A 17276-nucleotide genomic window follows, 5' to 3' on the forward strand; every position below is an offset into this window, starting at 1 on the left:
TTCCCTTCAGAGACTGAGAACAGGCACATGGTCTAGCCAGGGCTGTGCAGGTATGGGTGTCACTTGAGGGAAAGTCATAGCAGTTCCCCCAATAGTTGGCTTTCAAACTTCCAAGATGGTATGAAAAGTAGGGAAACGTGAGAACTTTGAGTCCCAACCTACTTCTTACCAGCAGATTCCCTCAAAAACAAACAAACAAACAAACAAAAAACAGGTAATAGGTCCCCTTAGGAATAGTGGACTGAGATTTTAGATTCCTTTCCCCGTAAACCAGCATCCAAGATATTTCCATCCAACAATCACAATGGAAGATGATGTCTGGAGATAGTTGTGTAAGGAACACAGATAGCATGGCTGCCACACCCCAGGGAATACACGTGCCACCATCCCCCATTCCATGCACACACACCCCCCACCGAGCCCCAGACACACAGTCACACACGACTTGAGAAGTCTTAAATCGCTCCCGTAAACCACTGGCCCTGCCCACCTCCTCCGAGGCACCAAGGACACAGAGACCAGGACTACCCTCTGGTCCAGCAGCAACCAGCCACTCAGACAAGCAGAGACCACGCACGGGGGCTCTTCCTGGCCTGGGGAATCGCCCGCGTCCCATCACCAGCCCCGCCTGGGAGCTCATGCTACGCGCAGCTCTCCACACCTCAGCCGCCTCCCCGGGCACCAACAACCTCTTCACGTCTGCCTTTCCGAAAGGCCTTCCAGAAACGTGGGGTGCAGGCCCCTGTACCACGGAGGACAGACCCGGGGACCAGGGACGACGGGGAGGGGAGCCCCCTCGTCCCCGCCGGCCGGAACGCTCTCGCGTTTATTGTTAATTATTTAAAAGGCGGAGACAGGGTACCCAAGACACCACAATAAAATGACATTCCCTGTAAAATGACATGATTAATTCTTGGGTCTCACTGGAGGCTTCCAGCTGTTGCCACGTCCAATTACCCGCCGCACCACCCGCCAGCGCCCCGGCTCGCGCGGCAGCCTACCTCCAGGACAGCGGTGGGCCCGGTGGTCCGTCAGGTCCGCCAGCGACTCGAAGTCCTGCTGGCAGTGGTCGCAGGTGTAGAGGGACTCATCCTCCATGTCGTCATCGTCCTCATTTCTCTCCTCCTGGCTGGTCACGCTGCTCCTGTCCTCCAGCGCCCGGCCGGCCTTCTGCTCACACTCGGGCTCTCCGTCCAGGCCTCCTGCCGGCGGGAAGAACACAGTCCCCGTGAGCGGCCGGTTGGAGGAGAAGTGCCCGGTGCTCACGAAGACCCATTGAATGGCTCGGCCTCCCCGGGCGCGTTCTGGACGCCTCTCGGTGTGTTAATATCGGGGTTTGGGGGGGGGTGGTTTGTAGCATGCGGTGCCCTCATTCCCAACTAGATTCTTTAGTTCTTGGTGCACATCTCCTCTGGGGATTGCCCGTCACGGTCCCCCCCCCCCCACCCCGTGCATGGACGCTGGGGGCTGTGGCCCGTCAAGGAGGTGACAATGCCTTAGCGTTTGTCTCCCCCAAACCCATTCTCCGACGCGTTTCTCCAGAGCCCCCACCCGCCGTTCCTGACACCCCAAAATGTTTCGTTTCCCCCAAAGCCTTGCGATTTAGAGCGGGGACATCGCGTAGCCAAGTTCGCCCCCCTCCGGTCCCCCCCCCACCCACCCACCCACACACACACACACCAAGCCTGGGACTCGCTGACCCTGGTGGGCTCTCGGCACAGATGTCCTGACTCGGGGAACAGGATGCACAGCTGCTGGCAGGGCCGCGGAGCGTCAGCTCGCGAGTGTCAGACGCACCTGGGCCTTCACTCGTGCCCCGGTGCCCGCGTGGACAGGGAGAGCCAGCCTTTGAAACGTCGGACCCATTTCTTTCACGTAAAATGCCTACTCTCCACTTAGCACTGTGCAAGCAAGTACCAAATCTGCACAGGAAAGTGCGTTAAGCCCGGGCCGGTGTTGCTCAGTGGTTAGAGCGTCCCCCCCTGTGCACCAAAGTGTTGCCAGTTCGATTCCCGGTCAAGGGAGGCAACTAATTGATATGTCTCTCTCACATCGATGTTTCTCTCGTTCTCCCTCCCTCCCACTCTCTGTAAAAAAAAAGACCAACGGGGAAAAAATAGCCTCGGGTGAGGATTAACAACAACAACCATACAGTGAGCTCACGATCGGGGATAATGATGCCTTACTCTGGCGCCGCGTTCTGCACGTTTCCAAAGGCATTGCATGCCCGCAGACCCATTCTCAGGCTCACACACCCCGCAGCTAGCAGCCATCACGTGGCCCTGCCCCCTGCCCGCATTTGCTGTTCCCATTTCACAGGTAAGGTGCCTGGCAGCCCGCCAGGGGGTGCGACATCGCCCGCACCCTGCAGACGATACCCTGACATCCTGCCTCCCTCCAGCGCACGTCCCTGCAGGGCTGGGGGAACGGCCCGCGGCCCCCAGCGGAGAGACGAACAGGACACGGGGAGAACATGTACATCCAAGTGCAAAACAAGCAAGCGTGGCACACAGAACAGAGCATCACCCCCATAAACGCCAGCGGGTTAAACCTGCCCGTGAAAACACAGAGACTCCGACTACAAAGCCAGCGTTGCGTGGCGCGGTCTCTCCCCACAGTCTGCTCTGTCCTGGACGTCAGAGCTCCCCGTCCAGACACCAGCGCTGATTTCACTGAAAGGGCGAGATCGCTGCTGTGTGAGAAGACACTGATGCACACACGTCTGCCTGTGCAAAGGAGCGTGCGTGCCTGCGCGAGTCACCCCTAACCCTGCGGCTACAGCGGAAGGCTTCGGCACGCGACCTTGAGACCCCCGAGGGCTGGTCCCCAAAACCAGAAAGAAGAATGAAGATAAGCGTGCACTCAATTCGAGGTGAAAGCCGCAGTCCTATAAACGCACCGACTTAGAAATAGCTAATGGGGTAAGGGCTCTATTGCTCCCGGCCGCACAGCACACGCACACGCACTGACAAGCACACAACACCACGCACCCGCAAACACACGTCAGCTGGTCCGAAAGCCGGCCTCCGCCTTCCGTGGCGGGGCACGTGGCCCAACGCGCCGCGCGGAACAGCAATGTGTCCGTCGGTGGCCCATCAAACAGCTCTCTTCTTACCAATTAAGGGAAGTACAATGTGTAGGTCCTTTTTTTTTTATTTTTTCATCAGAACACACCAACCCCGGGCAATCCAGAAAGAAGCCTCATTTAAAGCCAGGCGGCCTATTTATCTCCGGAAATCAGAGCTGCTGCTCCGGCGACAGCAAGAAAGAGAAAGCGAAGAAGTGAGAACTATCACTGGGAACCTCCCCTACGTAAGTCACCACAAAACCATGGGGACAGCGGCCAGCGAGGCTCTGCGAGGCCTCTTTACCGCCGCTTCCCCCAGTAAAAAATGTCCTGGCCCCGGCCGGTTGGCTCAGTGGATAGAGCGTCAGCCTGCGGACTGAAGGGTCCTGGGTTAGATTCCGGTCAAAGGCACATGCCCAGGTTGTGGGTCTTGATTCCCAGTAGGGGGCGTGCGGGAGGAAGTCAATCAATGATTCTCTCTCATCATTGATGCTTCTCTCTCTTTCTCCCTGAAATCAATAAAAAAAAGTATACTTTAAAAAAAATGCTCTGGAGGGGAGGGGAGGGAGAGAGAGGCGCAATCCCGGCGGCATCTCCTGCACCAACTCTCCAGACACTACGTTCCTCCAGCACACGCGTGTGCTGCTTTACTTAACACCCGAGTTAATAGACGTGTTTAAATGATCCCCTGCTATCCTTTTTCTTTCTTTCTTTTTTTTTTTTTTTTTTTGGCCGTATTTCCTTGGCAGCACTTTCCATAATAGCGCATCTCGCCCACAACTGGAGCCACAGACACCGCCGCGCACCGGCTCCCTGACGTCTGTGCACCCTATGGACTGGGGAGGAGGTAGCTCAGCGTCAGCTCTGGGGCTTTCAGAGGTCACCACCCCACAAAGTCATCCAAGAAGGCAAATCTGTTTGGGTTTTTTTATTTTGGTGGTTTTTTAAAAATATATTTTTATTGATTTCAGAGAGGAAGGGGGAGAGGGAGAGAAACATCAATGATGAGAGAGAATCATGGATCGGCTGCCTCCTGCACTCCCTACTCTGGGGATGGAGCCTGCAACCTGGGCATGTGCCCTGACCGGGAATCGAACCATGACCTCCTGGTTCAGAGGTCGACGTTCAACCACTGAGCCACACTGGCTGGGCAAGGAAGGAGCTCCTTTCTTCCCATTGAGGCCCTGGGGTTGGGAAGAGCTCCCCAGAACAGGGCACCTTACCCTCAGGCCCCACCCACGTTCTCCTGGGGGCGGCCTGGAGCAGCATGAAGGCCCCCGCCCCCCCACCCCAGGGAAGGACCAAGCCACGTGCCTGGATGGGGAGCCGACGGAATTGGCACCTGAAATGCCAGCCTCACACTCCACCCCGACAGCTCACGACCTGGCTGTTTCCCGGTGACGCACACACCCCATGCTTCTACCCGGGGCTCCACCGAGGGCAGCAGCGCCACCGAGCCCTCACTGCCCGCCAGGCCCCTCCCAGCACAGCCAGCCGAGCAGCCCCCGGCGGTGAGCGCCACCACGCCCTCCTTTCACAGGGGAGGAGGCGGCGGCTCTGAGCGGGGACAAAGCTTAAGCAAGGCCACAGGGGGCGGGTCTGTGTCCGACTCAAGCACCTGAGACAGGTTTCCTACTGCAGCGACTCCTGGAAAATGAGCCACGTGTAAGGTCCTCCTCCCGGCCCCCAGGGCCCAGCAAGGGCTCCGTGACCTTGAGCGAGTGACAGGCCCACCTCCTGGAGGGCAGAGCATGACCTCTGCCAGGTGTGTCCCGCCCGCCTACAGGGGGAAGGGGGGGCTTTAAAATCCACAAGCCCCGCCCTGGCCGGCAGCTCAGTGGTTAGAGCGTGGGCCCTTGCACAGAGGGTCACAGGTTTGATTCCCCGTCAGGGGCACGTACCTCGGTTGCAGGTTCAGTCTCTGGTCCTGATCAGGTGCGTGCACCAGGCAACCAATCGATGTGTCTCTCTCACATCGATGTTTCTCTCTCTCTCTCTCTCTCTCTCTCTCTCTCTATCCCCCCCCCCCACCTCCTTTCCACTCTCAATGGAAAAAATATCCTCAGGTGAGGATTAAAAAATAACAATAATAACTTGACATTCACAAGCCCCTTTCCTGCGCTGTCCCCTGGACGGAGTTGGGGTGCCCCCAACAGAACACCCGGTCCAGCAAGGTCCATACGGTTTCCCACGTGCTGAGCCTGGAGCAACACTGTTCCCGACAGGAAGCCAGCCTCCAGCCCCACAGGCCTGCGTGTCCTACAAACCTTTCACCAGACTCGTTCCCGGGGCCAGGGTGGGAGGGAGCTTTTTTTAGGAACCTGGGCGCGAGGTCAAACCCCGGGCCCTGCTGGAGAGGACACGGCTCCGTGAGCACTTTCTCACGCACGCACGCACGCACGCACGCACACACATGCACGCACGCACGCACGCACGCACCCCGGGGCTGGCGGGATGGGGGCGGGAGGGGCTGCGCGGGCGGGGCCGGGAGCCCGCCGACCCAGTCAGACACCCGGCTTGTGCCCCCACGGCTGGCCCCGAATTCCGAGAGGCAGCCACTATTGATCTTCAGGTTTAAACTATTTGCAGTGCGGACAGTGGGGTGACATTTAACACTCAGAGCTGCAGGCAAATATTTTAACAGCTATTTGCTCTCCAAGACCCGCTTCTTAAATAAGGAAGCTGCCAGGGGTGCTTGCTGCTCCCCGGTCAGTGCTGATGGTTCTGTGCACGGAATTTCAAAGCCACGGTCACCCCACGCTGAACGTGATCCCTGAACGTGACCCGGGCTGCGTCACACGATCCATGCTGGGACGCTCGCCTTGGCTGGCCATGCGGGCCTGGGTCCGTGGCCCCTCTCTCCACAGGCCCATGGTTGGCCATGGAAATGACTAGAATCTTCCAGAAGTTGTCTCCTCCGGTTGTCAGGAATTCTGGAACCTGGGGCCAAAATGATTCGCAGGGTGATGGCACACTAGACGGGCAGACGGGCAGGCGGACAGGCAAAGCCTCCGATGGGTCAGAGAGCCCACGGGACACTCACCACAGTGGGCCAATGCCTCCCTTCATGCAAATGAGCAGAATGAGCTGGGAGGGGCTGGGGGAGGGGAGGGGTACGCCCACCCAAGGGGGCAGCCCCTGTTCAAACCCTCATGGTCGCCATACAAAAAAGGGGGTCCCGGTGCAGACACCTCAGCTGCTTATTTTTTTAAAGAAGGAAATTCATATTCTTATATGAGAGCTCCCCGGATGACTCAAGGTTGACAACAAGGTTTAAGATAACAGCGTGGGCACGACAATTGCCTGGAGGCTGGAGGCAACCCGGGGGCGGGCAGCAGGCCCAGCCGGAGCCACCAGGCCCCCTCGAGCCCAGGCACTCGTGAACGTGTCCCTTCTTTGGAGATTTGGGACCCAAGTTCAAGTCCACGCCTGTGTGGCCTCCGTCACGTATGTACACTTCTGAGCCTCGGTCTCCTCACCTGGGAAATGGGAATGATGTCACCGCCTGCTCAGCCTGTGGGGCTCCCCATGGGGCTGCCTTCCAGGGGACCTCACCCCAGGTCTCCACCACACAGCCAGAGCCAGAGCAGACACATACCCCATGTCGTTAGTCAGTCGATGAACACTGACTGAGCACCTACTGCGTGCCAGTGCTGTTCCGGGCACGTAGCTGCGTCCAAACACAAAGCACAGTTGGCTCCTGAACCGACTGACCAGACATGGAGTCACCAGCACCTCGCCCTCTGTGGGCGTCTGTGACTCGACCCTCCTGGGGGACGGTCATGTGCTGAGCCCCACCCGGCAGCTCCCAGCTCTGCCTGGGGAGGAAGGGGCGGGAAGGAGAGATGGCCGGGCGGAGGGAGGCGAGGAGGGAGGAGCAGCGCAGGAAGGGGGAGACAAAGCCATCACCAACACCTCCGCCGACACGGAGAGAATTCTATTTTTCCAGCGAGCCTCCCGGCCCTCACGGAGCGCTCCCGCCGCAGGCAGTAATGAGGAACAGTGGGACCGGGCCACCCTGCGACCATGAAAATTGTGCGCCGTTCCTTCCCCGTGACCTCCCGAGGCTGGGACCGCTCTGCCCGCGCCTCGCTGTCGTGTTTGTCTCCGATGGCCGCTGGGAAGGAGGAGATGGAGGCACGGATGGGAGGAAGGCGGGAGGGGGAGGGGGAGGCCAGAGGGAGCTCAATAAATCCAGCTAATTAGTGGCCAGCGCCGTGGCCTGGCGCCTAATTGCTCAAGGCGAGGATGCTGGGGTGCAAATCACCCCCTGGTGGCCACAACAGAAAGAGGAGCCTCACAGGGGGGAGGGAGAGAAGGGGCAAGGAAGGAGTGTGTACCCCAAAGACAGGACAAGAGGCCAGGCTGAAGGAGCCCGGAGCCCAGGGCCACGCTGCGTCACCAGCTCTGGGCCGTGGCTCCCCCCCCCCCCCCCCGCACATTAAGGCATGGACCTCGGAATAGAAACTTTTAGCGGCTCTCGGCGGGGCCAGGGGCAGGCCCAGTACAGTACTGAGGCTGCCTTCGAGGGAGGTCAGCTGTAATCCAGGGGAGCAGGTCGCCCAGCCACCGGCTCCCCGCGTCCGGGTCCTTACGGGACGCGGGACGGCCCCTGTGCGGCCAGCAGGCCCCAGGCAGCAGGTCAGTGTCGGGGCTCCCGACCTTGCTCCCCCTGCCCCACCCGGCACCCGGCACCCAGCACCTGGCACCCAGCACCAGGCCTGGGATACTGCAGGCGCTCGATTCCTGTGGTTGAATGAATGAATGAATGAATGCATGAAGCCATGTGGAACGGCCCTTCCTGCTCTAACGTTTAAAGAGGCAGCCAGTGGCCCTGGCCAGTTTGGCTAGAGCAGTGGTCGGCAAACTGCGGCTCGCGAGCCACATGTGGCTCTTTGGCCCCTTGAGTGTGGCCACGAAGTTTCAATCGCACTGTATGTGTGCGCCCGCACATGATATTTTGTGCAAGAGCCACACTCAAGGGGCCGCAGTTTGCTGACCACTGGACTAGAGCATCGGCCCATGGACGGAAGGGTCCCGGGTTCAATTCCAGTCAAGGGCACGTACCTCAGTTGTAGGCTCGGTTCCTGGCCCTGGGTGGGCCCGTGGGGAGGCAACCCATGGATGTGTCTCTCACATTGATGTTTCTCTCTGTGTGTCTCTCCTCCCTGCCGCTCTCTCTAAAAATCAATGGAAAACTGTTCTCGGGGGAGAATTAACAAAAACACATTTAAAGAGGCAGCCATTGGTCGGTGTGTCTCTGGGGAGAGATGAGACTGTGGGGGCAAAGCCAGGAACAGGCCCTGGTCCCACCACTGCCCCAGGTAGGACGCAGGGAGCGGGAAAGGGTTCCCTGTCCTTGGTCCCGGGCTCCCAGCTGCCTTGTAACCCAGAGGCCAGCTGCCCCCGGGGACCCTCCGGCTCCCTGCGTTTCCTTTGCAGCCAGGCCTTGTCACAGGCCCAGGGAGGCCGAGAGCCCCACTGCCCCCAGCCCCAGTGGAGAGGCCGTATCGAGACTATAAACAGTAACAAGGTCCGTCCAGCCTGGCTTGCAGGTTGAGCATCGCCCTATGACCCAGGAGGTCACGGTTCGATTCCCGGTCAGGGCACATGCCCGGGTTGCGGGTTCAATCCCCTGTGGGGGACTTGCAGGAGGCAGCTGATCCATGATTCTCTCCTGTCATTGATGTTTCTCTCTCCCCCCCTCTCCCTTCCTGTCTCTGAAATCAATGAAAATGTATATATATTTTAAAAAGTAACAAGTCGCTGGGCACGGGGACAGCGGGGTGTGCAGCGTGTCCCAGGGACCCTGAAGAAGCCACGGCGGGAGGGGCGGTCGGATGGAGAAGTTCTCAGTGTTGCTGCCACGGAGACATGGCCCCATGGCAGCTCTCAGCTTGCAAGCAGCCAGCACCCATGGGCCCATGTGGCCCCCCACCCAGAGGAGGGGTGGCCCCGGGCCCCTCCATGGACCCACCGCGCTGTGGGCTCTTCACCGCCCCCCCCCACACACACACACACACACCCTTAATCCCTTAACCTCATCTACTGCTGAGGATGGCTTTCTGCTCCTTTCCCTCCAGCCCCCAAGAGGGTGCTGAGCGCACCCACAAGAGGGCTGCAAGGCACGCTGGAGGTCTCCAAAACCCACTACCTGGGCGCAGCCGGCGCGTCGGAGGGGCCTCCGCAGAAACACACCATCGGAGGTGGGGGGGTCGGGGGGTAACTTAAGTGGCGAGGACGCAGGGCCCACACCCGCCTCTGAGAGCAAAGCCTGCTGGGTGCCCTGGATTCACCAAGACACATACATTCCACACAAGGAGGAGGGGAGACCTGCAGAGGATGAGCCACGGGTCAAAGGTCAAGTGGGCAGAGACATGGAAACTTCCAGACCCACCCCAGGGACCCGGCTGCCTCCACCAGGAGGGCCCACACCCGAGCCATCTCTATGCACACGCACACCCGCGCCCCGCCCGCCCGCCCCCGAGCAGCCTGGCCGACCACTCAACGCGGGTTTCAAACGGCTCGCCACGGCCTTCGGTCAACAGGAGGCAGGAACCTTTGATTAAACGCCGCTAATTTTTTATTGATCGCACTGCGAATCGTTCCATTTTCCATTACCGCAAATGTCTCCTATCGGGGATCCGAGACGCGGTCTATCTGTTCGGTCTCAAGCAACGTGTCGCTTTGCAGGGTCGGCATGACTCAAACATGAGAAAGCAAGCTACGTGGTCATGAGTGCTTTTGTTGAGAGAGAGAGAGAGAGAGAGAGAGAGAGAGAGAGAGAGAGAGAGGTTTCCATGCAGGAGAGGCTCTTACACTTGGAATAAATATCCATGAGTCAAACGCAGTCCCTCCCCGCCTCTCACCGATGTCAGCATTAGCGTTTATAATTTTTTGAGGCTGATTTTCACGGAAAGACTGTTCGTAATGACTGCGCGTGCGCTCCCCAAACACTGACGTTACCAACGTGTGAAATGTCTTCTAACACAAACACGGCTCTCGGGGAAGTAATTACCGCAGTGCGTTCAGGGGCAATCACTCCCCACGAGCTGTCAGCGGCAGCCCCTCGGAAAGGCACCTGTTACGGAGGAATTATTGGGCAGGCCGAACCGGGAGCGACGCCGAGTCCAGCCGGGAACCGGGGCTCCCTCCTCGAGCGTCGCCTGAAGTCGGAATCGTTACCTCGAAGCTCAGCGAACGCGCACCCGACGGTTTCCGAGACGCACGGGAGCGGGACGCGGCCGCCCGGCTCGCAGCGTGGAGCGACGGCCCCGCGTCCCCGAAGGCGGCTGCAGGCGCTTGTCACAATAGGGAGAGCGGTGGCGGCGGTGGCGGTTAAATGCTAACGCGTGTCCCCAAACAGAACTCTAGGGAATTATAAATTACCGAGAGGCCTCCCCCTGACCCACCCCTCACGTCGAGGAGAGCCCCGAACAGGATGAGGAAAGCGCGAGAATCTGCATCAAAGGCAGGAGAGGACTCAGTGGGGAGCCCGCGGGGATGGGGCTGAAGGGACGGGGACCCAGCGGCCCATCTCCTGGGCTTGTAGAAGGTACAACGGGGGTCCGGGCAGCCATGCCCGCTCCGTCGGGGGCGGAGAAACAGCCCAGGGGACAGGTGGATGTGGCACCAAAGGGGACTGAGGAGATGCCTACATCGCCATCCGAGCTCTGTCCCCGAGTCTCGGCGTGACCGTGGGTCAGTCCGGTGGTCTCCAGTCTCTGAACCTCAGTTTCCCCGCCTGCAGCCATGCAGTGTTGAGGATGTCAAATGAGTGAGCAGACAAGGGCGGGCCTGGGAGCCCCGTCCTGCTCCCGGCCTGGTCCCCCCACCTTCTCCAGGAGCCGCCAGAGACCCACCAGGCCTCTGAGAGCCAGAGGGAGCGTGGGGGCAAGAGCAGAGGGCCTTCCGGGCTCAGGGGGTCCCACAGTCACCTCAGGGGATCCTCTGAGGCCCCTGTGAGCCTTGGTTTCCCCACCTCTAAAAAGGACACGCTGAAGCCGGCCGGCGTGGCTCAGTGGTTAGGAGTCAACCTATGAGCCAGGAGGTCAAGGTTCGATTCCGGGTCAGGGCACAGGCCCGGTTTGCGAGCTCGATCCCCACTAGGTGGCATGGAGGAGGCAGCCGATTGAAGATTCTCTCTCATCATGGATGCTTCCATTCCTATCTCCCTCTCCCTTCCTCTCTCTGAAATAAGTAAATAACAAAACAAGCAACTGATGAGCCACTAAACATGTTTAATAATTAACATTTTTAAAAGCACAGAGGGTGAATGGATTGGGGGGTTTTAGACGGGGGAGCCTCTCCAGAAAGAGTTGATCCAGTCCACCGCCTTTTATCAGAACCTCAGGCCCGGGGTAAAGTTCCCGGGCCGCGTGGCAGGTGAGTGGCAGGGCCAGGGCTGGTCCTCCGTGGGCTGACCCCCCTCAGCCTTGAGCTCCTTCCGCTCTGACCGGTGCGATGGGCAGGGGGAGGGGCCACGGCAGGGAGGGGAGTGTCTGGCTGGAGAAAATAAACAGCCCCTAAGGCCGTGGGTCTCCTGGCTCAGGAGCTGCTGTCTGTTTTACACACTGTGCAATCCCCGGCACAAGACTGGAGCCTGGCGCACAGTAGGTGCACAGTATCTACTGGCTGAGTGGATTGGTGGGTGGGTGGGTGGGCGAAGACTGAGAGGAACGGAAGTCGTGCGCATCCATCCCATAAAGCAGGCCCTCTGGGGCAGGGCCCTTTGCTGGACAGCACGCCATGTTAGTCATTTTTCTAAAAAATATATTTTTACTGATTTCAGAGAGGAAGGGAGAGGGAGAGAGAGAGAGAGAGAAACATCCATGATGAGAGAGAATCATGGATGTGCTGCCTCCTGCAGGCCCCCCACTGGGGATCGAGCCTGCAACCCGGGCCTGTGCCCTGACCGGGAATCGAACCCTGACCTCCTGGTTCCTAGGTTGACGCTCAACCTCTGAGTCACGCTGGCCGGGCCATGTTAGTCATTTTTAAGCAAATGCAGATTTTTACATTCGTGTCTTAAAATAAAATCAATGCTCCCACTCGGACTTCTCGCCCCTCTCCCGGCCCTCCTGCGGGAGTCTGAGCCGTGACTCACGGCGTCTGGGAAGCCACCTTCGGGGAGAAGAGAATGGAAAGCAGCCTCGGGGGAGGGGGCCAGGTACTGCGCAGATGCATCCCTGCCCTTCCAGGGGCACAGGCCTAGCGGAAAAAATTACTCACTCCCCGCGCAGGAGAGGGTCTGGGCGGGGCCGACTCAGCCAGCCGAGCCGGGGGCTGAGAAACCCCCGCGGCCGCCTCCGGTGGGCACTCGGCACAGGCAGGACGCGGCCGGGATCAGAACCCCCCGGGGCACCCGGACCCTCCGGCGAAGTCCCTTCTCTGTCGGGAAGAAGAGCCGCTCGCTGGCACCCGTGGTGACCTCGTGGCCTGTGGGGCAGGTGCCGGGACAGCCTCAGTCACAGGCGGGAAGCTGAGACGCGGAGAGGGAAGGGGCGCAGCCGGAGAGGCAGAGAGGGACCAGCCCTCCCCCCGGAGCACGAGGGCCTGCAGGGCCCCTGTTCGCAGCTCCCCTGCTCCAGCTTCCGCTGCAGAGACGGGTGGACAAAGACGGCCTGACCACAGCCCGCAGCTTTCTCCTCTTTTTTAAAATGTGTTTTTATTGATTTCAGAGATGAAGGGAGCGAGAGATAGAAACATCGATGATAGAGAATCACGGATCAGCCGCCTCCTGCACGCCCCACACTGGGGGGGATGGAGCCCACAACCCGGGCCTGTGCCCTGACCGGGAATCGAACGGTGACCTCCTGGTTCATAGGCCAGCGCTCAACCACGGAGCCACGCCAGCCGGGCCCACAGCCCGCAGCTCTCCGCACAGAGAGGGCCGGGCCCCCATGTACCCGGCAGTAAATAGGGGCGAGGCTGTGGGGGGGCACCTCCTTCTTAGACCAAGGCACCACCCCAGGGGGCGGCCAGCAGCCCCGAGCCCCACCAGGCCTGGCCTCAGGAGTGAGGTCCCAGGAGAGACCCCGCTAAGCAGGGCACAGGCACAGGGACCCGGGCGCTTACGGAAAAGGTGGGCCCAGCCCGGAGATGCCCACGCGGAGGCTCTGCCCGGACTGCCAACGGGAACCCACATTCCCCACTGCCGGGCGGGTACCAGGCCGGACGGTGGTGTGCCCCCCTGCCCCCCCCCCCCCGCACTTTCTCCCAGAACTGTTTCTCTACCTCCGAGTATTTCTTTCCCACAAAAACGAAGCTTTGCTGTTCTCTCTGGTTACAAAGACGCCTGCGACTGGCGTGGAGGACGCACCGCACAGGCCAGTCCAAAGCAGAGCGTGAAAACGTCCCCGCACGGAGGTTCGCGCTGCGCTGACTTTGATGAACAAGATCTCACCTTTCAGGGACACACGCGGCAACGGTTTGACAAGAACGGAGTCCGAGCCGCACGCCGATCTGTAACCTTTTCACACCTCGAGCGGCTCGGCTCTGGGCTGTGAACCTCTCCCTGGGATGGGGCTTGAGGGCCCGGCCCCAAAGCTGCGCCTGGAGGGGCTCACAGGTCCCAACTCCCGGTCAAGGCCACCGGCCCCAGGAGAGGCACTGGGGGAGGGGGGGGTGGGTTTCCATCTCAGCAAAGGGCTCCTGCTGATGGGTGCAGGCAGAGCCTCTGTGCGTTCAGCGGTTCCACAGGCGTAAACAAGCTTCGAGGGGTGCCCCTGGCCTGAGGGCAGGTTAAAACGCAGGCCACGTGCCACAGCCCTCTCCTGAATATGGGGCCCAGGAAGCTGTATTTTCACAAGCCTCTGTCCCCATCCGGCTGTCTTTGAAACAGGATTGAGCCCTGGCTGGGTTGTTCAGTGGTTAGCGCGCCGGCCCGCAGACCAAAGGGTCTCAAGTTCGATTCCCGGTCAAGGGCCTGCACCTGGGTTGTAAGTTCGACTCCCCTGCCCTATTCGGGGTGAGTTCGGGAGGCAACCAGCTGATGTGTTTCTCTCACGTCGATGATCCTCTGTGTCTGCCCCCTCCCTTGCACCCTCTCTAAAAACCACTGGGAAAAAGTATCCTAGGGTGAGGGTGGACAAAGAAACCGAACTGATAGACCGATTCTCCTTCACGATTCCGCAACGGCGACTCCAGGAATAGAACTTATTCGTGCACCAGCACAGAGTGGGTCTGGGGGGGCCCACGCGCCCCCTGTCTGGGTGTCACTCACACGTGTGCACACGTATACACGCATGCACGCTCACCATCGCTTCCTGCCCGGGGGCGCTGCGTCCGGGCCTCCGCCTCCGTGCACTGAGCCAGGGAAAGTCTAGAAAATTCCCACAGCGGAAACCCTGGCCCGGCGGGGCTTCCTCTCCTCTCTCCTCCGGACGCACAGGGGGCTCTTCCCGCCTGGGCGTGCAGGCGGGACGCTTCCTGGGTTTCATCACCAGCCCAGCTCGCCAGGGCCCGCCGCCCTCCAGGGCCGCCGTGGGGTTTCCAGGAAGCCCCTCGCTCTTCCGTCCTTGGGGGAGCAGGTGGGGGCGGAGAGCGAGCCGGTTCTGGGAAGCGGGGTCCCCTGGGAGCCACCGTCCCGCTGCCAGCTGCCAGCTCTGAATCACAGGGGGGGACGCCCCCCAGGAGAGAGAGGGGGCCCCTCCCCCCCCCCCCCTCCCCTTCCCCCCAAAAAGGGCCTCCACCTTCTTTTCAGGGGGTAGATAAACCTTCCCCGCCCCCGGGCCCCCTCTTTACCCCAGGGGCGAAGGGGGGAAAAAAACCCCCCCTTTTCATGGAAGGGGGGGGGGGGGGGGGGGGGGGGCAGAGACACAGAGAATCAAAATCATTTCTTCAGCCCCAGCAGCTCTAGCTCCGTGGACAGAGAGTGTTGGCCCGTGGACTGAAGAGTCCCAGGTTCGATTCCAATCAAGGGCACGTACCTCAGTTGCAGGCTCCATCCCCAGCCCTGGTCGGGGTGTGTGCAATCGATGTGTCTCTCTCACATCGATGTTTCTCTCTCTCTCTCTCTCTCTCTCTCTCTGTCTCTCTCTCTCTGTCTCTCTCTGTCTCTCTCTCTGTCTCTCCCCCTCCCTTCCTCTCTCTAAAAATCAATGGAAAAATATCCTCGGGTGAGGATGAACAACAAATAAAAGCAAAACCATTTCTTCAAACGATCAGCACTTTGAAGGAATAGAAGAGGGGAGGGTGGGGGCTGGGAGAGGCCTTGAGCAGGGTGGTCGGAGGCCTGGCTGCGGGCAGGCGGGGGCTAAGCTGCAGAGGATGAGAAGGAAGCGGGAGGAGAGAGGAAGTGGGGAGGAGGAGAGAGGAAGAGGGAGCACGGCGCAAAGGACCTGGGGGGACAGGCGGCCGGGTCCCTCCCGGGAAGGGAAGGAACATCAACTTACAAGTCAGGAGGTCACTGGTTCAATTCACCTGCCCGGCTTGTGGGCTTGATCCCCAGTGTAGAGTGTGCAGGAGGCAGCCGGTCCATGGTTCTCTCTCATCATGGATGTGTCTCTCTCCCCCCCACCCCTTCCTCTCTGAAATCAATGAAAATATTTTAAAAATAAAGAGGGGAGCAGGAGGAGGGCAGGAGGACGTCTGTGGACACTGGAGGGGGACACCAGCGAGCAGGCTTGTTCTGGAAGGTTCACGGGCACAGAACCAGGTCCGTGGGGCCGGCTGGGAGGAGAGGACACCCGCACCAGCTCATCACCAGGCCGGAGGGTGTGGGTGGCCTCAGGTCAGCTGGAGACGCCGCCCTGCCTCACCACTCGCGGGCTGTGTGACCCCAGATCCATCACTCGACCTCTCTGAGCCTCCCTCTCTTCCTCTGTAGAACCGAGGACAACAGTGCAAGACGCTGCTGAGAGGATGGGACTGTAACCGGACAATCACAGGGGCCGAGCTGCCTATCACCACTTGAGCCAATCAAGCAGAGACAGGGCTGAATCACAGACGCACCAGCAGGGGCTCACATGGTGTCTCACCCACCAGCAGTCCATGGCCGTGGGTGGGGACACAGCGGGCCACAGAACCGACATAATCTCCGGGGGAAAAGGGAATAAAGTCTCAGGAAAGTCTCAGAGGTGACCGATGCAGAGCAGGGTCCATGGGATCGGAAGTGACGCAGGCCAAGAGGCACCTTCAGCGAGGCGGTCAGGAAAGGCCCCTCCTGGGAGGTCACGGGAAGGTCAGGAAGGGTATTCCTGGCGGCGGGCACAGCTGGTGCAAAGGCCCTGGGGCCGGAGCAAGCTTGCAGAGCTCGGGAGTTGAAAGGTCAGCGAGAACAGGTGGGGCCGGGTCAGGTGGGGATTATGAAGAGGTCAGCAGGGGCCCCTCACCCTACCTACTGTTAGTCCCTAGCACTCATAGCCTTACTGCATTTACTGTGCTTTCCCACCGACACCCAGTCCAACGGGGAGGGCAGGAGTCTCCACGGAGGGTCACTGATGATTCCCTGATGCCTGGCCCAGTGGCGGGTCTCAGTGGTGTTTGTTTCACTAAGTAATTCTCGGCCCTCGGGAACTGCCCAACAACGTGAAGGTTGGGGCTGTCGCTGGGGTCCAGGCGGCTTTGTGAGGGGGTGAGCCTCCCATCCCTGGAGGCATTCAAGCGGAGCTGGAAGAACACCCGCTGGGGCCCCTGAGGCGGGGATGATGGGGCTTCCAGGCTCTTTCCCACTCCCAGAGCTGCCGGATCTGCCCCCTGCTCGGTGCCGGAGGGCCGCCAGCCCCTGACCCTGCTGGACGGCCAAGGACAGACGGCACCTGTGCAGCTGGGACACAGGTGCAGGAGCTCAGAGGGCCGCCTTCATTCCTAGATCACTTTTATTAGCATCACAAAGTGCAGCCCCTTAGGCTGCTGCACAGGGATGTGCTCCTGATGGGGGCAGGGGAGGAGGCGGAACAGAAGAAAAAACTTGGTGCCAGCAGCACGCAAGGAGCGCCAGGCGGAATGGACTCAAATCCTCCTTCACAGGCCCCCTGCGCGGGGCACTTCCTGCAGACAATTGCAACTCGCGGCCTGCGGGGCCCGACTTCCTTTGTGTTAACTAATTTCTGACTCGGGTTTTCAGCGACTTATTTCCAGAACAATGCGCTGGCTCTTGGCATCCCTGGCCCAGGCGGTGATCTTCCTGGGGGTGGGAGGGTGCGTGGGCCCTCCCCGTCTCCCCTCCCCATCTCCCCTGTGGCAGGAGGAGGAGGGAGATGTGAAC

The 17276-nt window shown here is 60.2% G+C and overlaps 1 protein-coding gene across 1 annotated transcript in view; it reads right to left on the minus strand.

Annotated features, from left to right (window-relative positions):
* Positions 1–957: 957 nt before the first annotated feature.
* LOC111824504 (zinc finger protein 423-like) overlaps positions 958–17276 on the minus strand; it is a gene marked incomplete at its 3' end in the record, with an annotated part of 33157 nt that continues 16838 nt past the window's right edge. The window contains exon 3 of the mRNA XM_023748800.1: positions 958–1202. Within this exon, the coding sequence (XP_023604568.1) occupies positions 958–1202 (245 nt within the window). The remainder of the gene's footprint in view (positions 1203–17276) is intronic.

The sequence above is a fragment of the Myotis lucifugus genome, unplaced genomic scaffold (genome assembly GCF_000147115.1).
Source record: "Myotis lucifugus unplaced genomic scaffold, Myoluc2.0 scaffold_1828, whole genome shotgun sequence".
NCBI lineage: Eukaryota > Metazoa > Chordata > Mammalia > Chiroptera > Vespertilionidae > Myotis > Myotis lucifugus.